At 35.8% G+C, this 23,840-nt stretch overlaps 1 protein-coding gene across 1 annotated transcript in view; it reads left to right on the plus strand.

Moving 5' to 3' along the window:
• Window positions 1-23,840, plus strand: part of NBEA (neurobeachin) — a 515,614-nt gene that overhangs the window by 234,358 nt on the left and 257,416 nt on the right. Inside the window, exons 35-36 of the mRNA XM_009888422.1 lie at window positions 3,098-3,159; window positions 16,790-16,854. Of these exons, the coding sequence (XP_009886724.1) occupies window positions 3,098-3,159; window positions 16,790-16,854 (127 nt within the window). The remainder of the gene's footprint in view (window positions 1-3,097; window positions 3,160-16,789; window positions 16,855-23,840) is intronic.

Raw genomic sequence — 23,840 nt, forward strand, 5'->3', positions numbered from 1 at the left:
TTATGTGGGATCTTCATAAACCAGAGATTGCATTGTGGCAGTTTTTCCTAATAGGCAGAAATGGATCTGTCCTCCATTAGGTCTGATCTGTTTTTATCATTCTCCACTATTGACTCCACAACAGCTCTGACAGTAAACTCTGAAAATTAATTTCTTTGCGTACCAGGAAAAAAAAAAAATCTTTATTAATTTCAAATCTTTCCTGCTTAATCTGGAATAAGCCAAAATGGGAAGAACCACAAGTGACACAAAAGCAGAGCCCTTGGCAGCTAGGAAGGAGGAAATGGAGCGTATAATGGAGGGCACACACTTTCCCTCATATGATTTGAGTGGAAGGAGTCCCTGAAGTGGGAGTAGGAGGCTGATAAGCAAGAAACTTATAATGTGAAATGGTGGCCCTGCTATGAACGTTTCGTGTTTCTCTATTCTGTTTTACTTCAAGGAATGTATGGTATGAATAGTTAAAGGTGAACAGAAAGTATTTCTATTTCCTCCTTCCTACCCATCAGGATGCATGCGATTCCCCATTTTCTGTTCTGGCTGCTCCTGGGTTTGCTCATTTATAACTAGTGCTGCATACTTAAGGTCTACTGTAGACTGAGCTCTCTGCAAAGGGTGTTCCTTGCATCCATCTTCGACAACATGAGCTTCTTTTATGATGCTTTCCTATCTCCCTCTGTGTTTTCACATGGGAGAAGTGCTACAGTCTCTAAGATAGTTATTTGTTTCTTTTTGACATGAAAACCAGCCTCTTAGAAGGTCAAGTTTTGAATACTGCTGGTTATGAGAGGTGTTAATGGCTATTATCAATGGTTGTTTCATCAGCAGGCAATTACAGAGTGGGCTACAACTAATGGGTGTGCTGATGTGCTAACCAGATGCGAGTTCTGCATCCTCCTCTTTCTTAACTTCACCAAAATCGGTTAGATTCTCCTTTCCAATGCTAGAATGCTACATCCAAGCTTGCAGTTGATTAGATGTGATATACAAAAAATTATGAAATGATGTCCATAAAAATAGAAAAACCATATCAATTTTAGGTCAGATGATCATTTTACTCAAGCCCATAGAGTCACGCTTTTAAAAATTATAGGATATAATAATTCTTAGTATTGTAAACAGAAAATTTTGCACTAAGGTAATTATCACTTCCTTCAAACAGAGAGTCCTGTTGTTTTATATATACAGCATTTGAGTCCTTAAGACTCATCATTGTTATCTGGATCATAATTGTGAGTACTTATCCTAGCCTTGTGCCATTTTAGGCATGTTTATTTTGATCCATGTTCCAAACTTTCTTTTATATCGTTTGAAGTTACACCGTCTTCGAAAGTTAAAAACTTCCAATTTAAGTAATTGAGCCAGGAAATATTCATCATGTGTTTCCTTTAAAGTTTATATTTTGCATTGAATTTTCTATTCTTTTTGGAAACCTGGTGAAGGCACAAAGAAATTAATGCTGATGCATAAACATTTGTTATATAATTTAGTTGGGTTTTTTTTCATAACTGTGTATGATGGAGACATTTGTTCTTTTGATGTAAAATCAGAAGGTAAAGACATACAAATTTAGAAGACTGTAGCATGGGAATATGTTTTTAAGAGCATTGTTTTGACTCGATCATGTGTTAATACACCTGATTGTCTGATTGTGAAAGAAGATAAGTGAGCATGTGACAGAAAAGATTATTATTTTTTTTTTTTAGTTTTACAGAATATGAGGTGGATTCATAATTAACAAGAAAACATTCTATGATAAAAAAAAAATTGGTATGTCTGTGGTACCTGCATTGGCTTAACTGTAGAGCTCAGTCTTCTGTTTGGATTTTCTTTGTCAGCTTTGGAACAGTGGAGGTAGCCTGCAGGTGATAAGCATCCCATTAATCTTTGTGATCCTCTAGCACTTGAGCATGAGAATCGCTGATCAATTACAGCAATTGTCTCCCTAAATGAGCTTTGCACATCTGCCTCTTATTTCATTAGTTAACTGTCTGCCCATATATCTGATAGAATGGAATCCTAGTGGCTTCTTACAGCTTGTTCTGTGTTACTGTACAATAAGGATGGGGTTGTTAGCAAAACGGGCACAAAAGGATATTTATCCACTACTGGCAATAAATATACTTGCTATTGTGTAGGAGTGCTTTTGTCTCTAATCGCTGTTTGTAAAAACCTACTTAAAGCACATCAGTTTGCTTTTCAGCTTCCTGTTTAGTCCTTCCTTGTAAGCTTTATATTTGTGTATTTATCATTTTTGTAAAACAAAGTGTTTCCGTGCCCTTAAACCAACATGTCAATGTGTGGCCTATATGATTTTAGATAACAGAAGCTACCATATATAGTTCACAGTAGAATTGTAATTTCCTCCTTGTCTCTTTGCAATGTATCTTTTAAATGCTTAGGTATTATACCTTTCTCTCAGAAAGTAAATTTGCATTTCCAAAGCTCCAAAGAAGTATTTACAATAGTGGCAACGTTATTAGGTATTAATTATTCAAATTGAGTACAAAACAATGAGTAACAATTACACTGCATTATTCAAAGTTTGATTTAAGAAACATGGACTACAAAGTATGGGTTATAATTTTAATTTAAAAAGATTTCACGTTAATGCCTCTTTCATTAATATTCAAGTTTTCAATTACAGGTATATCAATTAATTCCTAAGCAGAGGCCTTATTCCCTACCTGTTAATATCTGATCAGGTTATTCTTAAGAATTCACAGGATTTAGTTTTCAAAGATAATTTTCTTATCTTTATCATATATTAAGTTGCTTTGGATGATATAGGTAGGTATTTATTTATATATTTGTTTGTTTGAATGGTGAACTGAGCTAAATGCCAAAAAGACTTAATTAAAAAAACATTCTGTCCTGAACCTGGTACAGATTATTCCAGGTGATGCTTTGATGCTCTCTGAACGTTTAAGTATGTTTGAATCTGAAATTCTCAGATAATTCTGCTTGAAACTTGTTTCAGTGAATTTGCATGATAAAAATATACAGCACAGATACTTTATGGGATTTCTGAAACCATGGAGCTATAATAAATAACTATCACCAATCTTTTAAATTCATTGTTGACTATTTATTGCAGGTCTGGTTTGTATGAAGTCGAGTACTTCAGTGGTTGAACTTGTTATGCTGCTTTGTTCACAGGTAAGACATTCTCTGCTTTTAATTGTATTGGTTTCTTTGCATAATGCTGGATTACTGCCAGTCTAAGAATCGCATCTTGCTGTTTGCTTCATTCTTCCATTTCAATATAAGAAAATAGAGATTAATATTTTCTAGTAGCATATAAGTTGTAGATTTTTATTTTTTTATACAGTCCATAGCATCTCTATATTCACAGGGCTTACAATGTGTATTTTCATTTGTTTTGAAAAGTGTACGGATGTAGATTATGCACTTTTTCTGTACATGAACTCTTTCAAGCCAGTTCTAATTTGGAATGCATAAATAGGATACTGTTTTCATAATTTTGTGTTAAAATCTGTCTCTGTATTGGCAATTTTTTTAAACCTTACTTTGTGGTGACTTTATTACTTTCTGTATACATGAAATAACTTACTGCATATTTTATATAGCTGTCTATATATAAAAAGGAGAAGAACATGGCTTAGGTAGTCCTCAGGAACTGGCAGAAGCAGAGCAGTTCTGTTTAAAAAATGCTGCGGTTAATTTTTATTTTTTTTTTTAGCATGGCAGTAATGGGTTTCTCAGAGATCTGAATCAATTAACGTTTTGAATTTCTTTCACAAGTAAAATATTCAAAACTAAAATAACTCCTCATACTGTTTGGATTGTTTACATGTCAATTTTAAATTTATTTGTTTTGTCAGAAGTGTTATTGGCTAAATTAATATATATATAGCCTTTTACTTTAAAAGGCCAGTAATAAGTTATCACGAAACATTTTAGAATTTTGCTCATTTTGTAAAATATAAGAAAAATATAATGGCCTGACAGATTCCAATAACTTCACAAGTTTTTACACTTCTCTAAAGACTTATTAACAGTGTTTCATTTACCAACTTCCCCCCAGATTTATAATACCAGCTAAACTCAAACCAAGTTAGTATATAAAATTCCCAGGTTAACTTGTTACATCATTACCAAGGAAAACTAGTTGTTTGTAGTTTTACTTCAGCATTCACTGCTGCATATTGAGAACATACATGAAAAATGTACTGAAAACAAATGAGTTTCTAGGGGTAATTGCAAGGAAAATCTACTTTTGAAGAATCTACCTGAAAATAATTAACATTTACAACTGATTTTGGGGAGGGGATTCCAACTTACCTGCTTTTTGCCAGTCCATAGGTTGCGTTTCTTCAAGCTTGTGTCATAAGGAAATCATTAAATCTTGTTTTCCCCCTTTTTTTTTTCCCTCTTCCTTTATTTTTTTTTTTCCCCTCTTTTAGCCAGGGTGAATATTGGTTAGGGAAAAGTAAAACAAAAATACATCCCTGGCAGGAATCCTCAGTGGGGTTTGAACTTCAAACCTGCTCCAGCAGGGCACTTGAAAAATTTGTTACCTAATGGTGAAGTCCTGGGTTCCAGGAAAATTCCAAAAGATCCATTAAGGCTCTTGAGCCCTGTGTTCATGTCATACAACATATTTTTTTTTCTTTTTTTTTCTTTTTTTTTTTTAAGCAGCTTTTGAAACCTTGTCTTGAACCTTTTCTTGAGGGAAGGAATAACTTACAGTTCTTTCTTCTCTAGCCTTTGGGTTTACTGCAGTTCTCAGGAATAAAGTGGAATGTAGCATTAGGGTCTAGTGTCTTTGATGGCCTCATCATCTAATCATAGGTTTAACATTACTCATTTGCTGGCTCCAGGAATTCCTGCCATTAAGGGCCCTAGAGATGAAACTTTGCCTCAAATATTGATTGAAAGGAAGAGAGAGAAATTTAAGCTCTTTCTGCAGTGCTTTTTCTTTAGACATCCCAGTAAAGCTGTGTAACAAATGCAGCTAAATCGATTTGTTATTTTTATGACTATTATACGTTATTTATTATTTCAAAGTATTTGACTATTTTAAAAATAAGCTTTATTTTATACCTGAATAATGTGACGAGCCTAATCTTTTTCAAGTCTTGAACATTTATTCATTTTCTTCAATGTTTGCTTGGGACGGCTATTTTCCATCTACCTGATTACTTGGGAGAATTGCAAGCTTTTAGTTTTTACACCCCATCTGATACTTCAGGGTTGTTTCCTTATCTTTTAAATATGGAAAATTTTGTGTCCTGATGTCCATTTATTATTAAGTGCTTCAGAAGCTAATGCTGTAATGTTTGTTGGTGATGTTAAATGTTTCTACAGGACTTGGTCAATAGGGGGCTGTAGTGGTGCAAATTGCATTTTCCTCCCCTCACCTTCCTAAATCTAAAAGTAATGCTTCTGTAAATTGCATCTGCACAGAATATTGTATTTAATCCTGTAGGTGTACTGAACGGTCAGGTCTGTAGTTCTATACATCTGCAGGGAAAAAATACCCAGTTTTTTCTATTTACATTTTAAAATTATTTGTCAAAAGAAAGCATGAGGTAAATGCTATAAAAATACTGATGGATAGAAGAAGAGAATGGCAGACAGACAAATAGCGTAATCAAGCCTATAGCTAACAGAACTTGGAACTGGCAGTTTAGGAGATGTTGCCCACAGCAAATGAGGTTAACTCATCTCAAAAAAAAAAACCCCAGAGAGTCCTACCTGAGCTTTTCCATATGATAAATTGAGTAATATGGACCGGAAAGACTATATAAAGTACGGCGGTTTTTAATAATCCTAATTAACTAGGGCTTTTCTACCTCACATGGGTAAATCCTTCATATTCAAATTGAATGACATTTTACAGATTATGTGGGGAAGTTTGAAATGTGTCATTCAAAAGATAGATGACGATATTAAAAGCCTTTGAAAAGTACAATTTTGTTTGCACAGAACAAGGTAACTTTAGACATTGAAAAGGAAAGGGAAATGCAAAGTTTGTTTTCCTTTCATTTGCTACAGCAAATTAGATGCTTTTATGCTCTTTATGTTGGAAATTCCATGTTAACGACTACAGATTAGCAAGGATGTCAGGATTTTTTTTCTTATCTGAGCTCCTGAATAAAATCAACATTGCCAGCGGCTCACGTCCAAGGTATGGTCTAAATTTACATGAAATATCACATTACAAATGTCTGAAGGTACATGTCATGGATAATTCAGTTCATATGGGCAGCCTTTTAGACTCTGAGGGATATGCAATCAAGCCTTTCCCCCAAAGGAATTTGGAGTTTCTGTGAAAAATACATTTTAAGTTTTAAAGGAACTCCTGTAAGGGTAGTGCATCATTTGTGGGTTTGGGGAAGAACAAAAAGTTCTACTCTTTGTATTTTCAGAATCTCTCTTGTGCTGTAACTTGCTTTCCTGCACCCATTTTATTTTTCCCTAGTATCACCTACTTCACTAGATTAAAATTTAGGTTAATTTGAAGACTTTATTTTCTTTATTTCTTATATGAACCAAAAGCATACATCCAGGGACTTGACATATATTTTTTCTAGATAATTAATAATAAACATATAATGATTTTCACTTTTCATAAAACAGGCATTTTCATTTGGATTTAGTCTATTTTAACATAAAACGGATGAAGATGTGTTATGTTTGACAAGATCTGTGCTTGATTAGCTGGTCTTTGTTCCCTCAGCCTAGTTGAGCATGTCACAGCTGTGTTGCTGTTGGAGTGGCAGATTTCTTCAATAAACCACACAATTTTTTAAAAAAATACATTAATTTTTGCAGTGTAGCTCCTTCTTACATCAGATTTAGATTTCAACTACTTTTTTCTCTTTCTTTCTTATTTTTTTTTTCCCTAGCCAAAACACTACAATAGTTTCTAATTACTTCCAGATCTTTTGCAACTTTTTCTCTTTGGGGATACAGCTTCTGCAGAAACTGAATGATGTTATCCCAAAGGAGTTTTATCTCATGCCGCTTGTATTTTTATGTATCTTATCTATTAACAGGGGAAATTTATTTTCTTAAATGGAAAATACTGTCTTAGTATTTAAGAAATCTTGCTACTTGACCTGTTTAAAAATATAACTGTTATAATGGATAAATGGTTGCTTTTGGGAAAAAATGCTATGTCATTTGTGATTATAGAATATGTGTAGAATATCTGACGAGTTTCAGGGTTTTGTAGTTTTCATTGGTTCTGTTGATTTCTTCTCCCCCCACGTTGGAAGTTTGATCAAGATTGTAATTCAGGAGCCTCCAAAGGAAATATCAAAACTAGAATGAAAATAATCCGCTTCTGAATCACTATGTTGAGGAAAAAGATTTCTTTTAGATGATATCCCTTTTAAATGGGCTTTTATTAAAAAAACTGTATGAGGAATAAGGAAAAGGATATACATGACCAAGAAATGCTTTAATTAAAACTGGCAATTAAAACCTGTTAGGAGATTCTCAAATAAATGATAACACTTACTCCTTCTTATAATTAAGCTGTAAGTAGATTCTGTAAATGGTTTACTTTTATGAAAAATTAAAGAACCTTAAATAAAGCAAACTATACCAAGAATATACCCATAACTTGACAAACTCCAGTATGTAATTAATGGGTAAACTGAGCTTCAGCTAAGCCTTTCAAAGGTTGGTTAACAGTGTGAGCCTCATAAATGAGTTGTGTCTGTCTTCATTGTCTTATCTGTTAACCTGGAAACTTAGAAGCTGCGTGGGCTGAATCCAGTTTGTCTCTCCATATCACAGGCAGCCATTGAGTGCATACTTAATCGAAAAAGATCTGTAAAGGATCTGCTCCCATTCAGTACAGTCTCTAAAACACTTTCCAGTGGTTTGACATATGTAAAACATAGTAGTTGTGTACTACTATATATACTGTAGCAATCAAAACTATAAAGTGGCAAAATGGGGCAGAAGGTGGGAGAGGGGAGGCAAATGAGTGCATTGCCTGTTTTCCTTAGTGGCAAGAAAAAATTTTAAACAATATCAAGAAATTAATCCCACTCCAACAAGAAGTGGAAAAGCAAACAAACAAACCAACACACGCACACCCCACCCCACCCCCCAAAAAAAAAGTGCCTTACCAGTGCAAATTAGAAGGAAATTCTCACTGAGTAAATTTGGTGATAGGTTTAGCTCTGAGAATATAGGAAGACCTATCAACCTAGAGGAGAGATTTCAGTACGCACTAGCACATCTAAACATACATTCTGCCTCAAAGTTTGGGATAGCTCTTGGGCTTCAGAAACTGGCAGCAGCCCAACACAGAAACCAAGCAGAAAAAGAAACCCTTTTCTGGTCCCTACAAATGACCAGAAGCCCTGAAATGTGGGTTTCGTGTACTAGAAACACAATCCATGTGTCCTGGTACTAAACATACTCTATTCAAGGCTTTCTATAAAAGTTTAAGTAGGACTTCTCCAGCTCTGTTGTACAGTACCTTCTCTTCAAACACTATCCTCACAGGTATCTTACCAGGCTCCTTCTTAAGACAGTTAGCTCTATTTCTGTACTACACTGTTTGTATGTCTATTTTACATTTTAATATTATGCATTATTAGAAACCTTTTGTTTTTCATTATAGATTTATTTGTAATAATTTTGTACACGTTTACTCCTGTTGCCAGTATTAGATTCAACTTTGATTATGCTTATTGGTCCTTATTTACTCCCTCCAAAGGTTTTCCTACAGTTCTCATACTCCTTAATTTTTGTCTGATAAGTGACAGGTAGGAAGGCTGAAGAGGAATGACATAATGTCGACTTCTCTTAAAGCTAAAGAATAATGAACCTGGGACTTAATCTACCTAGGCAATTAAATCTGATATAACTTCAACAGTAAAATTACGGTTGGTTATGTAAACTCCTGTGGAGGTGTAATTTTTCAATCTTTCTTTTTCCTAATCATGAAAGAAGTTGGATGTTTTACCTTTGGTTATGTTTTCCCATTTGTCCTGTTGGAATAGTAACAAGCAATAGGACAAGAGGAAATGGCCTCAAGTTGTACCAGGGGAGGTTTAGATTGGATATTAGGAAAAAATTCTTCACCGAAAGGGTTGTTGAGCATTGGAACAGGCTACCCAGGGAAGCAGTGGAGTCCCCATCCCTGGAGGTATTTAAAAGACATGTAGACGTGGTGCTGAGGGACATGGTTTAGCAGTGGGTTTTGTCAGTGTTAAGTTGATGGTTGGACTCTATGATCTTAAAGGTCCCTTCCAACCTAAACAATTGTATGATTCTATGATTATCCACTGTCTCTGTATTTCTACCAGTGTGACTAGGAGGAGACAATGCTGCATATCATACCACTGCAAAAATATGAATTAAAATTTTGTGTAGAAGGGAGGGAAACATAGAAACACGTGCAAAATTACAGAAACTCATTGTTTCAGAAACCCGTTTTTCCAGCATATCTTGATAACAGTTATCTTAACAAAGGATCTGCTACATGGCTTCTGTCCTGCAGCTTCTTCTCTACTAACCCCACTTTTGTACCATAAGACACAAACACACCTGAAAACTGTTCAGACCTTTGTTTTCTGGTTTAGTGGGTTAACTTGGCTGAGACCCCAGTTCAAAACCCACCAGAGCTACTCAAAGAGAAGGATTCAGGATTGCAAATCTGGGAGTACAGAGGAGAACAGAGAAAACGCCACTCATGTTTTCATGGCAGCAAGCTGTCAATTTAGATCTCTGCATCTAATGGAATCATACTCTTAGGCTGCAGTTTCAATGTTCAACTTAGGCTTCTCTCTGGCCCAAATCATACTGGCAGAGGGTATCGTATCATCTGCACGCCTAGTTCCATATTCCTGCTCACTCCCTTTCACCAATACATGCAATGGTGGAAACAGTCACATCAAAATAAAATGTAACTGTGGATAAAATAGTAATTTTTCCCTGATTCCACTTTTAGAGTAGCCATGAAAGCAATAGCTCATAGCAGGTAGCAGGTAAGATGGCTGGGGCTGTAGGAAAGAAAGGCTGTCCCTGTGGCAGTCAAGAAACAAGAAAGGAATTTTGGCATTTGGTGGAAGAGAAATAGGTTAAAACAACAACAAAAATCCCACAGATTGTCATACACTGGGTAAAGCACTAGAAAGGTGTATGAAAATGTCAGTCATGTAGCTCCAAATTGAGGGTTTGTAACTTCACTTTTTTTCACAGAATCAAATTTAAGTTCAATAAATAAAGTCTTTGTAGATGAAGTGTGTACTTTCTCTAATAATTGTCATCCTATTTGGACTATATAAAGGTCCAGCAAGAGAGAAACAACATTTTTACTGTGTCCTTATCTGTTATCAAATGTGGTACAGATTAAACATATACTTATGTTCTGATGTTGATTTGGGGTTCTTCACAATCCGGAACACAGCCTGTAACAAGTAGGTTCTTATACACACATAGTGTAATTTTCAAAACTAGAAATGAACTCCAGTACAAGCTACAGGGGAAGTAGAAAACTTCTTCCTTTATATTTTATTGCTCTAGAAATTAAGTGGGTTGGGGGGGGTGGTGGTGGGTGGTTTGTGGGTTTTTTTGTCCCTCCCCCTCCCCGGTGTTTCTCCCTTTATTTATAGAATTCTGGAAGTTTTCCAAAATACGATAATTTTGCATTATCTTTTTTCTTTTTTTTTTTTTTTTTTTTATGCTAAAGGGGTGTCACAGAATTTTCTTGCGTTAATTCCTTGTCCATGTGTGGAATGTCTTCCAGCCCAATCTCAGTCTTCAACTCTTGGCCATCTGCTTCTGATAATCTGACTTTCAAATGGAAACCATCGGTGTATTCTTTCCTACTTGTTGGGCAGGTTTATTCTCTTGATTATACTGTGAGATGTCCTTCCAGATCCCCATACATTCAGAAAACTGCTTCTGTGTTTTGCCTTTAGTAATAAGCAGCATCTTTTCTTCAGAATCTTACTTACACCAGAGTCATCATGGTTCTTCTGGTCCTTTCTCTTGCCTGTCCTTGTCAGAGTATTTTTGTCAAAAAATGTCAAAGACTGCATTTATTACACATCAGTGAGATGCTGATCTGAATCTCTTCTAGATTCATGGCAAAACAGTCAGGATCAGAAAACTGTAAGAATTACTTTCCCCATATCCTAATAAGGCAAGGTGCCTTTTCTATTAAGTTGACTACAATTGAGAAGGATCTTAGATCAGAGGAAAACACCTAGAAAGTCAGGAAGAGTCAGCTGGTGTTTCTTAAAAGGTTGAGCAAGGGTGCAAAAGCTCATTGTTGGAGCCCATCATTATTAATAAATGCAGCATAGTTTAAGAGACAAGTGGAGACAGTGTGAGCAGTAGTTTTTCTGTTCATCAAAAAGTCTTCTCTTTAATGATGCATTTTGGAAGACTTCAAATTAGGTATCCACCTCTAACAACAAAAATTGGTTGAGTAATAAGTGGACTGGCTTTTAGGATTAGTTGCCATATGTAGCAACTCATGTTGTTAATAATATTTTTAGTGTCTCTTAAATGAAGAGCTATTTTGCCAGTCAGGAAGGAAGCTCCAGAAGTTATGGAGACACATGTATCTTCTAGCACATATCTTCTGTCTGCATTAGAAGATGTGCAGAATTTCTACAAGGTGATTAAGGTTAATATTGTATCATCTAAATACATTTGTCCATTTCCCTAGTGTTTTGATGATGTAATGGGTCTGTGCGTTTCCAAGAAAGCAAAAAAATAGCATATTACTCCAATGCAAGAAAATAAAGGAAAAATGAGGCTTTAGTCTTGTAAAAGAGAAATCTGAAACTTCCTATTACCTTTGTTGCATTGTTAAAGTCATATTCACATAAATAGTGTTGTGAAAGTTTGACATTCTTTTCCTTTCTGTGATTTGGCCAGAAGCCCAGTGTATTCCAATACTTGCAGATTTGCCTTCCAGGAGGATGTCGTCAGTCATTCTGCAACTTCCTTATTGTGGGAAATAGTCGCTTTTAAAATGGATGACCTATCATAAAATCCTAAAATCAATACCAAATTTGCTTGAAAGAGTAGACCAAAAACATATTTTATTTATCATCTATCAGTAGTATACATGTGTGTGTGAGAGAAGAATAAAGGCAGTAAAATTGAAATTCTTAGATCTGATTCTCATTCCAAACAATAGTGGAAGGTTTTAAGACTCCAATATCTTTATCCCGATTCTTCTAGGAATGGTAGGGACAGTCCTATGATCTTAAAAAAAATGTATAATCTTCTCAAAACTTTATGAGCAATCTGATCAAAAATTTATGAGGCTGTATCTTGAAATCAGTTGGTTTTACTGTTTTTACCTACTTTGAATGGACATGGTTTTCTGCCATAAAGAAAATGGCAAAAATTTCCTTCAGTCTTGTAACATTTCCTTTGAATCTTTCCTCTTAAAAAGTAGAGCAAGTTATTCATGATTTTGGACGGTAACTTCACAACATCGAGTTCAAACCCAACCTAAATTACTTGCATGTTGTGAATTGGAAATGCATTTTTATAAAATTTCCCCCTCCTTATCCTGGTAAAAGGTAGCACCTGTTCAGCTCTGCACAAGACTTTTCTCCAAACGTATTCAAGGGTCTAGAAAGAAGAGAGTCATTATAACAGATCTGTCTCAAGAAGTTATGATTAAAATACAGTGATTGAGGAATAGAGGTATCAACTGACTTGTTAATACCTTAGACGAGAAAATTCATTAAATATTCAATATGACAAAAAGAAAAAAAAGTGCTCAGATCAGTTTAAGATGTGGAGAAGAGAGAATTCCAAAGAAGCTACAACTGATTGAGACAGTGGTACCTGTAGTGGAAGGAGAATTGTAGGGTGATTACTACACCAGTTGTCTGTCCATTCAGTAACTGCAGTTTGTTGAGACACTTTAAAATTGTGGCACAAATTAAGACTTCTTTGCAGAAATTGAAAAGGGTGAGAGGTTTCACGTAAATTATTAAAACTCTGAGAGTCACTGTTCCTTTTGTTTAAAAAAGTCAATATGTGAAATTTCTTAGTTAATTTTAATACTATCACAAGAATTTTTTTTAAGACATTTTCTAATCATCTTGAATAAAAATTTTAAAATTATTGTAAGCAAAGCTTGATTTGGAAAGAAGTATAATATAAACTGAAACAAGTTCTTAGTGTACCAAGCCTAGTTGTTCCTTTTTTGCTTCTTCACTATTATTTTTTCCTTGTGCAAATTTTCTGGTATCAACTTAGCATGTTGCTAAATTTGTTAATACTGTCTTGCCTTTTTTTTTTTTTTTTGTGTGTGTGTGTGTGTACCAGGGGTTGGCAAATTTTAAAGAAATAGCATTAGGAAAATACACTAAAAGTAAAAAATGTAAGAATATCAGAGAGTAAGGAAATATACATCATGATTTGAAAGAAAAAAAAAAACCAACCCTGAATTTCAAGTAATATCTGTACCATGTTTTGGTTTGTTATTTAGAAGTTTTAGCCTTTTACTCTCATCCCAGTTTTATTCATCTCCTCTCCTCCTCTGCATGGACAGTTTCATAACAGGATTCCGTCTGAACCTTCTGTCAGGGAACATGTACTGATGCTTTGTGGATGCAGTGATGCTTTTCAAGCAACGATAGAATAGAGGAGGAGGAGGAGAAATTGGGCGGGGGGAGGCGGGTGGCAATTATCAGTATCCTAATCATTTAGTACATTTTTGCTGTCTTCAATGGAAGTTTGCGTAATATTTTATATAATATAAATATAAAATATTTAGAACACAGCCATAGTGAATAGTAGTTGAACTGAATGTCTCAAGTTATAATTTTTAATTATTATGTATGATTTTTTTTTTATTTCTTTCAATGTAAATAAAGTTAAAAATGAAATTTGATATCTTCATTCTGGTTTTAGTACAAAGAAGTGATAACTGTCATCATTCTTGAACACTGTCTGTGTTAGTCTCTAAATGTGCCTCTATCCCTGAGCCTTCTATACCCTCCCTTGTTCTGAGAGGTGCACTACGGGCAGTAATATTCATCCCTGCTGCCCTATCAAGCAGAAGCCCCAAGGGAAGAAAGGTCAATGCATCCTTCCTGTATAGGATAAATTACCTGGTACAATTCTTCTGTGACTTCAGCATGTGATTGGCATCAGCATTTTGGAGGCACAGGAAAGTCTCCCAGCTCTTGTTTTAAGGCCCAGAAGATTCAGGATATGAACTACACCAAAACCACCTGAGATCTAGTGTAGTCATTCAAGCAGTTAGCTGCTAATATCCAAACGTCTATGCTATGATTCTATTCACCTACAGCATAAATTTTCCAGCCACCGCCACTGTGTCTGTTACATTTGGTGTTTATCTTGCTGCTTCTTGCATCTTGAGGGCAAGAAAGGTTTCCTGTGGAATCTAAGCTAATGTAAACAAAATCACTGCACGTTCTTTGAGTGTATAACTCCACATCTTAATCCAGTTCATAAAGTGCGTGCAGTGATCTGAATGGCCATTGCAAAGGCAACTGTAATGCTGGCATTTATAAGTATTTCAGTTTATTGTTTGAGTCTTTTAAAAAGAAACTGAAAAAAAGAAAACCAGGTGCCTCCTCACAAGTAGAGTTCACCTCTCAGGATCATGAATCTGTTATATTAAATTATGCCTGAAACTGAGAGGAAATTATAGTACTAATAATTATTCCCTTATTGGTGGATTAATGGAGGGTTGGGAGTTTGTAATGAAGTTTGTAGTAGTGAGTTTGTAGTGAAGCAATGCATGAACCATGAATCCTGATTTCTTTCTGGTTCTGCATCATGATGTTTTCCACTTTTGGTAGATAGTTGGGCAGGTTTCACACATTTTTATTGTGAATAATTACTTTGGATAAATTGATGAGATATTCCACCTATGGAGACATAAGAAGAGATTTGTTTGCTTCCACATAGTTATCTAATGGCTTTTTAGGTACCTTAAGATATGTCACCTAAAATCCAGTTAGCCATTTTGGATGTCCTGCAGTATCTGAGACATTTGCAATGAGCAGAAAGATCTGACAAAAGAATTTGAAGAATCTCTTGGTCTTTTGCAGACATAGGTGTCTCTCTTTAAAATTTTAATTAGCATGCTTTCTTCTTAGGAAGCCTTGTTTGGTTTGGGGTGGGGTTTTTTTGTGCCTTCTCTCTTTTCAGCACTTCTTTCCTGAATTATAGTCACACCAATTCTGCATTCCTGACTGCAGTCTCATAGCAGCTGCGGTGCAGAAAAGCATCTCAAAAGGAAATGCTAATAAGAGTTTTTATAGTGTTCAATAAAAGGCTCTGATTAAAAAAAAAAAAAAATTAATGCTACACCTCAAACACTATCTCTAACCCAGATTGCTGTTTCTTAAAATGACACTATGTGCCTATGTTTAGGCAACTGAATCCTTCTTAGTTTCTCAGAGTGACTTTGTACTATACCAAGGTGATTTATTTGCTACCAAAAATTAGATCATTAGGCTTGCTTCACTTACGAGATTTGGAAAAGAACACAGTCAACGGCACTGAAGAAAGGACCTGTTACAATGGTTTTCTAGCCCACAAGCTAGAAGCTTGAGTGCTGATACTCTGTCTTCTTGAATCAGGACTTACCTGCTCAGTAATAGGCTAGGAGTATGCTCATTGTTTGGGTATTTTAGTAGCTTGCCTCTTATAAAACCAATCATGAGTACAAGATTATTGTTTTGGGGCTTTTTAAGATGCGTGACTTGGTCAAATCTATGAATTTCATAAGCTCAGTAAGAAGCCCCTTGCTGATTAGTTACTAGTTTTCACAACTATTCTTTGAGAAAATTTGCTTAGCTGTGCAAAGCTATCTTTTTTGCCCATATCAGGAAACAGGCATTGGGGATTTCTGCCTGATTTTTTAGTCCTGGAAAAAAGGAAATGTAAAGCAGAATAGTTCTGTAACCGTAACTCTCTCTACCTATTTGTCTTCATAACATGAATTATCTGACTAGAAAATTTCTCTGAACTGTAATCTGGCTGATGTATTTTGATTTTTTTTTCCTGTATGTAACTGTTTATTACTCTTAAAGAAAAGCTGTAACGAATTATCCCAAAAGAAAGTAATCTTTACTTGCTAGAGAGATACCTTTTTTTCATCTCAAGTATCAGAAGTCTGTTGGTGTGATAGAGGCAGTGGGTTGTATGGCAAAAAGTTGTTTGTAATGCATTGAGAATTTTCTCTTTAACTTAGTAGTATATGAAGCAAAACTTGTTATCTTTTAATATCTATCAAGTGGTTTAAATCAGTTTCAAGAGTTTATCTTGGAAATCCATGTTAATAGTAAAAGAATTTTAAAAACTCAGTTTGTTATTAGCAACTTGTTTTGTTTTCACTTACAATGGGGAAAAAACAAAAATTGAACTCAAAGAGGGATGGACGGTACACAGATTATTGCCTGCCCTATACGATAAAATGTACAAGGTGTAACAGTGAAGCAAAGTGAAGAAACTACTGCTGCTGTACTTTGCTGCACTCAGTATGTTCATTGGGCAACTGTATGAATTGGAGAAACAAGATGTGTTTTCATGTTGTCTAGACAAGGAAACTAAAGCTTGCTTAAGGATGAAACTGAAAGCACGACCGCCTAAAATTTATTTGAAAATCAGACTAAATTACGGTTTTTAAATGATCAGGTCAATCTTCTTGGGGGGTGGGGGTGGGGAAGCATTAAATTAAGCTCAGCCTAAATTCCAGCTCCTTAGGAAATCATCAGGGTCAGCTTCAGAAATGTGGTTTAAAATCCTTGGGTTTTGATCATGTTATATTTTATCTTCTTAGGAATGGCAAAATTCTATTCAGAAGAATGCAGGACTTGCATTTATTGAGCTCATCAATGAAGGAAGGTAATTAATTTTAAAGCTTTTGAATAAGTAGTCATTTTGCATTTATTCCACTGGGTGATAATACTTCCTCACCATCTGTTCCAAAAAGATTGTGAAAAGGCCATTTTATTTAAGAGATTTATTGTATAGATACTTTATATAGTAAAACATTTGATTTGAAAATGTGTAAATTCTGAAAATTTTGTTTATTGACAGAAGGAAATAGAGCTCCCATGAACAGTATATCAGTTTGGGTTTATCTGAGAATTGCAACACCATTTTCCAGAGCAGCAAGGTTGTTTTACTCAGACAGTCCAGGGAGCCCAATCTGTAAACCCATCTGCTGCTCCATCTGTTTTAGGAGCACAGCATTCACTGTGCAGATGCCCTTCTCTATACTACCAGTTCACGAGGAATTATTTAATCTAGAATTTGTCGTCCAATTTGAGTCCTGTAAAATACACAGGGCATTATGTTTGTAAGAGCTGCCTTGCTTTTTCAAATTGTTAAGATACTTTATTATCAATACTCAAGTAATTTTAATGCTATATCTGTTTATATCTTCTACTCTGTGCAATGTTTGTCAGTACTTCCAGCCAAGAAGCTGGGCAGCAAAGGGGGACTCTTTGGCCTTCCGGGTAGTGGAATGCCAAAGACAAATGGAGCCACTTGTGTAATGTGTGTGACTTGTATTGGCCACTGCATTAAATCCGTTTGAATATAAATGTCCAGATATGTGTAGTTGGGGAAAAAAAAAAACAAAAAACGACAGTATGCCTGTTGCAGAGATTTTGTCATTTTATGTGTGGTTTCTTTTTTTCACCAATAGTATGTCATTACCAATAGTAAAGTATCAAATCTTGTCTTTATTATAGGATATTTTTTGTCTAGCTGATATTTCAGTGGTTGAATCATGCATGCATTTAAAAGGAAGACTAGAACACATCAGAGAGAGGAATATAGGAACACTGGTATCTGGAAAACAGGAGAATGTAGCTTATACCCAATTGTTGGTTGGTGTAAATTCTCTGAACACACACGAAGCTACAGTGCCATATAGAGGTTGGAAATGTAGTGCTTTCGTTGGAAATTCTTCTTGCTGTGCAGCAGCAATACAAGTTTGCACCATAATAGGGCTCACCTGAGTGGGTCATGTACTGCACATTATAAAATAAATATTATATGGTAATAGACTTAATAATTATAGTAAGCTTATATTCTTACGTAGGAATACAGAATCCCATTTTGACCCTTTTTATTTTCTCAGCCAGGCAAGTGCATATTATTGCATGCTCGCTATTGATAAAATGCTCATTCTGAACAAATCCTACATCCACATATTTTTAGCTGTCAGTCGACTGCTATTTCCCTCTAACAGTAACTTTTCAAAATGAAGCAGTATTTAAGAACTGCTGCATAAATCCAATCCCAGGACTGTCTAATCAAACTGCTCTTACACACATGTTCCTCCATATACTTTTGTCAAAAAGGTGTTTTAGAACAAGTGTGTGTGCATTACTTGAACAGTCATCTTTGCAATCAGCCCATCCGTTTTTAATTTACCCTTTTGGGTATAAAGATAACAATCCTTTAACTGGAAATTGTTATAAATATTTATTCTGCTTAATAGCTAAAGTTGTGAATGCAATTCATCAATCATAGCTAGAGAATGCAATTGTGCAGTTGTCAACAATTAACAGGACATAAACAGTTGATGAATGTGCAGCTGAATTAAAGTGCTCCCTAGGATAACCTGAAATTATAAACTGGATCATTTAAAGGAATCTAACAAAAGATCTTTATAATTAAAACAAAGCAGGGTTAATGGGATGTAAAATTGCATATAATCGCTGTGCAATAAAGATTGAATTTTAAATTATTAAAAGCAAAATGAAGACTAAGAATATTTTGAAGGACTTTCTGGGTAAGGTTTCAAGAGACCTGGGTAATAAATCAACAGTTTTGAGAAAGGTTTTTCTTTTGAGCATGGAGGAAAAGGTTTAGATGTAATGCAGAGGATCGCAGTTTTTAATATCTTCAGTTAGATGTCTGTCTCTTTTAATATATGGATGCTATAAGGTGATTTTCTGAGTACCAAACTTTTGTTGTTTCTGCTTGAAATAATTCGAGTGCCTTTCTGATCTTTGACTTTATTAGAAATGTTCTGAAAGAAAACATGTCATTTTAGTTGTAGTTAAAAATATAACATCTATATTCCTGTCACTTTAATAAATTGCATTTTCTTTTTAAATCAGTTGATTTACTGTGTTTGTTTCTGTTTTTTCTTGTTGTAGATAATGTTTTGTTGGGAAGGTCTGAATAACACATATTTGTAGAATTCAGCATACAATCACTCTGACACAGCTTTCTAAAAATAGGAACTGTTATAACAGTTTTTAGTGTAACAAGAGTATCTGGCGATAGATTTAAATTAATACTTTCCAGAAAAACATATGCAAAGATATTTAATTTGGAAGTGTAGAATAACACTGTCTATAATATACATGAAAGATTTAGAGACATCCTGGTTATGATCTTGAACTTTACGCTTCTTTTTAATCAGTCTCATGCTATGAATATGTGATGTTGAGGTTATCACACATGTCAAGAGCTTCACTGATAGCAACTTAATTAGGATTTCAGATTTACATTAGGGTATACACATAAGTAGGCTTCTTAAATTAAGAGCTGGATGCATCTGCAATGGTGGCTGTAAAAGAGTTCTTTAGGAATGATGTGGGAGGGAGATTACAACCTACGTTCAAGTGGGGTGGTGATGGATGAGGTCAAAAGAAAAGGGTGCAGGGTGACAAGAACAAGAGGTAAGACAGGAGCTCCTGCCTCATGTAAATACATACACAAATGCATACAGCTTGGGAAACTGGCAGTAGGAATTACTTCACAAGGAATCACAAAACTGTGGCATCACTGGAATGAATAAGATTTGGTGGGACAGCCCGCATTGCATGACAGAAGTGCTGTGATGGACAGATACAAGTTCCTGGGGAAAGACAGGCAGAGAAAGCAAGGAGGGAGTGTTGCCTTCTTATGAAGGAGCAGCTCAGATGTATGGAGCTCTTCAATGGGATCGATGACACTGTGGTTGGTAACTTGCAGGACAGGATGAGAAGAGAGTCCAGTAAAGGTGATGTCATGGTGAGATTTTGTTACAGAACACCCATTCGGGGTGAGGGAATGGAAGAAGCATTCTTGAAATGATTTGAGGAAGTATCTGATCACAAACCCTACTTCTCATGGGGATCTTTAACCTTCTTGGCATCCTCTAGAAGTGCAACAAGGTGTGATGCATGCAGTCAAGAAGATTTCTGGAGGGTCCTGGGGGTGACTTCTTGATACAGGATGAACCCACTAAGAGTGACACACAGCTGGATCTGCTGTTCACTAGCAAGCAAGAATTGGTTTTGGATGTGTTAATCACTGGCATCTTTGGCTGTAGTTACCATGAAATAGTGAGGTTCAAAATCCTGAGGGAAGTGAGGATGGAGAGTAGCAGAGTACAGACTTCATGAGTGCAGATTTTTGCTTATTCAGGAAATGGATAGGTAGGAGCCCGTGGGAGATAGATGTGGAGGTCAGGGGAGTTCTGGAGAGGTGACAGGCCTTGTCCAGCATTGTCCAAGTGCAAGAATAGGAAAAAAAGTAGATTTATCAAGAGACTGGTTTGGCTAACCAAAGAAATTACAGAGGCGCTCTGGTGCAAAAATAGAGTACACAGGCTGTGGAAATATTTAGGTAGGCCAACGCTCAACTGGAAGTGAGGCTTGGAAGAGATATCAAGGGCAACAAGAGCTTCTACCAGTTCATTACTAGTAAAAGGCTGCCCAAGGAAAATGTGGCCTGTTGCTGAACGGGATGGATGATTTAGTGAAAGAGAAGTCTGAGGTGCTCAATGCCTTATTTGCCTGAGTCTTCAGCATGGTTTCTAAAGCCTGTGCCTTTAGTTCGAGGAGGATAACTACCTGTAGTGGATGAGGATTGAGTCAAGGATTCCTTGAGACAACTTGTTACATACAAATTCATAATACCTGATGGGGTACATCTGATGGTAGTGAAAGTCCTTGCAAGGCTGATCAGTATTATCACTGAAAGGTCAAGGAAATTGGGACAGATCACAGACTGCTGGAGAAAGGTGAATGTTGCACCTATGTCCAAAATAGTCAAAAAAAATCCAGAGAACTATAAGCTGGTCAGCTTTTCTTCTTGGAAAACCATGTAGCAAGTCGTTTAGAAACACATTTCTGGCTGCATGAAGGAGAAGGTAATTGAGAACAGTCAATGTGGATTTACAAAAGTTAAACTCTCTCTGACCAACCTGTTTGCCTTCTATGATAAAACAACTAGATTTGTGGACACGGGGAGGAACATAATTTACCTTGACATTGGCAAGGTTTCCACACTGTATCCCACAATACTCCTGTATCAGAGTTGGAACGCTACATGCTGAATGGATGGACAACTAAATAGGTAGAAAACTGGTTAGATAATGGGTCTCTGAGGGTTGTGGTTAATTGGTGGTACTCTACCTTGGTGTCTTTGACAAGTAGAGTACCTCAGGAGTCTGTGCTGCCTAAGAGATGGATGTTACAGATAGTTATCTTTTAGTCTTTCAGAATTGGATTACTATCCTCAACTTCTGTTTCCTTCCCCTTTCACATTTTCACAACACTCACCTCTTTAAAGAGATGACTTTGTTCTTTCATTTAAAATAATTTCCTTTATTTTTTACAGATTTTTTCTCATTTTAAATAGGAGTAGTCTGATCATAATATAAATTTGAGGAAACATGAGACTATATTTCATCTCAGATTTAAAATTTTAAGTTTTGTTTATGTAATTTCATCTCTGTATCTATGTCTGCTTTCTGCCTTTAGCCATGAAAATATATACTTTTGCATATCCACCTACCTGGACCTCCAAGCATACTTAAAATTCACAAGAGGCCTTTTTCTTTTAAACCCTGTTTTGTTGAGAGTTTTCACTAATTTCCTGGAAAGAGTAGCAGAATGTTTAAATAGACTGGAAATTTGTGTTTGTTTAAATGTGGATGAATCGCTGATTAAATCCTGAAAGGACCCTAATAAAGACTTACATTCTTTCCATGTTACCTCAACTAGGATTGTTGGGTAACTGCAGCAAATTTTCTTTTCGACATCCTCTGTTGCAGTTTGGCAGTTCTGATATGTTTGGTTTGTGGTAAATGAGCTCACAGTCATTATTCACTGTCTGCAATACTTAAACGTTCAGGCCCTGTGTTAAAAGGTATATCTATGGTGTCATTTGCCATATTTGATTTATGACATGCATTTACAATTGAATCCCTAGATACCCCTTGAAGAATTTGTTTAGTAGTTGGGTACAAGAAGGACGGAGAAAGGATGCTGTTCTTTTTTTCTGTCTTGACAATGATCTTGATCACAGAAACTTTGAGGTCAGAATGACGAGCTCACCTGAATCATCCAGGAATGCAAGGTCTTCAGACATCATGGTTATTATGTAGCTGAGGGCTACCAGAACAACTTGCAAAGGATGCCAGTCTGATGTGCAAAATCCAATATATGCAAATCCAGGCAGAAAATAGCACTGGGGAAGCAGTAGCACTCAGATACAATATATAAATAGGAACAAAGGTGTTTGATTATTCTGTCTTTGACAGATGTAACCAAATTCTGTTGCTGTATTGTCATCCTCACCAATTGTAACTTTTGATTGGAGGAATCCTTTATCAACCGTGAGTGGCTGTTTTATGGAAATTCATCCTAAATGTCATCTTCCATCAGTAGAAGATTCCTATCTTGGATGCTTCTGTAAAACCAGGCACTGAATGTCTGTATTTCTGCTCCAGCTGAAGCATGAGCTTGAGCTCCCTGTTAGATGTGCTTTTTTATAATCTCAAACTTTTTATTACATGTGTCCTAGCTCTACCTCCAGACTAATCGTTAGTTTGTGTTAGACAAAGCATACATTGTTATGGTAACCATCTATCTATTTGTAGCGTCAGTACAGCTGGAGATCTTAGATCTGTTTGAGGTTTTGAGGCATCCTCTCACCTTCTAACATCAGCTGGTCCAGTCATATCTCAAAGCTGAATCTGATGGTCACTATTTCAAAGAGAAAGATTCCTCTTGATTTAGGAAATTCTTATGCAAAATAGAAAATCTTTATGAGGAGTGGAATAGATTCTTTGTGGTCAACTCTGAGTTTCACTGAGTCTGTTATAGCTTCTGTGGCATTTCTGAAAGTTTAATAGTTACCTCCATGAAGTTTATCTTGCCAGTGTGCTCATGTTGTAGTCCAGTAGCTGATCTTTGCATGCTGTAATTTCAAACTTTTCTCTAGTAAGTTCTTCATTATTGCCCTTTTGCTAGAAATCAGAACCCTGCATTACACATTAACTTCTAACGTTTATAGGAATTTACTTTCAAAGTATTTATAGCAGTACAGCATCTTGTAGAACTTCAAACTGTTCAAGTTAGACCAGTTTATGAATCCTATTATAGATACCAAGTGCAACGATAGGTTTCTTTTCTTATGAATGCCATTAGGAGTAGTAATTGTCAAAACAACTGTGTTTGGTGAAAAAGTGGCATATTTCCAGACTGCTTCTTGGAAAAATTAAGCTATGGGCATCTGATGAAAGTAAGTCAGAGAAACATCTGTTTCCCTGGACATGTGAGTTGGCAGAACTTCAAGAATGAGTAGAGGAAGCAAGACCTTAGCTAAATTATAACAAATGTTCATTTTGTAATCTGTTTTGAAAATTGCTGCTTGGGAATGATCTGCTTTTTTAGTTTATCTCAAATGAAAGAAAGATTGGGTAACACAAGCACAATTGTTTTATCTAGCAGCATAACAGCTACGAGCCCTCTTTCCCTTGTTTGAGATTGTTTCTTGGAAGAACTGACTGCAGGATAACAAAGTCAGTTTAGAATAGTGAGATGCGAGTTTTCATCCTTCAATTCTGATAGGTGTACAAATCTCACTGTTTG

This window comes from Charadrius vociferus, unplaced genomic scaffold (genome assembly GCF_000708025.1).
Source record: "Charadrius vociferus isolate BGI_N301 unplaced genomic scaffold, ASM70802v2 scaffold16, whole genome shotgun sequence".
Classification (NCBI taxonomy): domain Eukaryota; kingdom Metazoa; phylum Chordata; class Aves; order Charadriiformes; family Charadriidae; genus Charadrius; species Charadrius vociferus.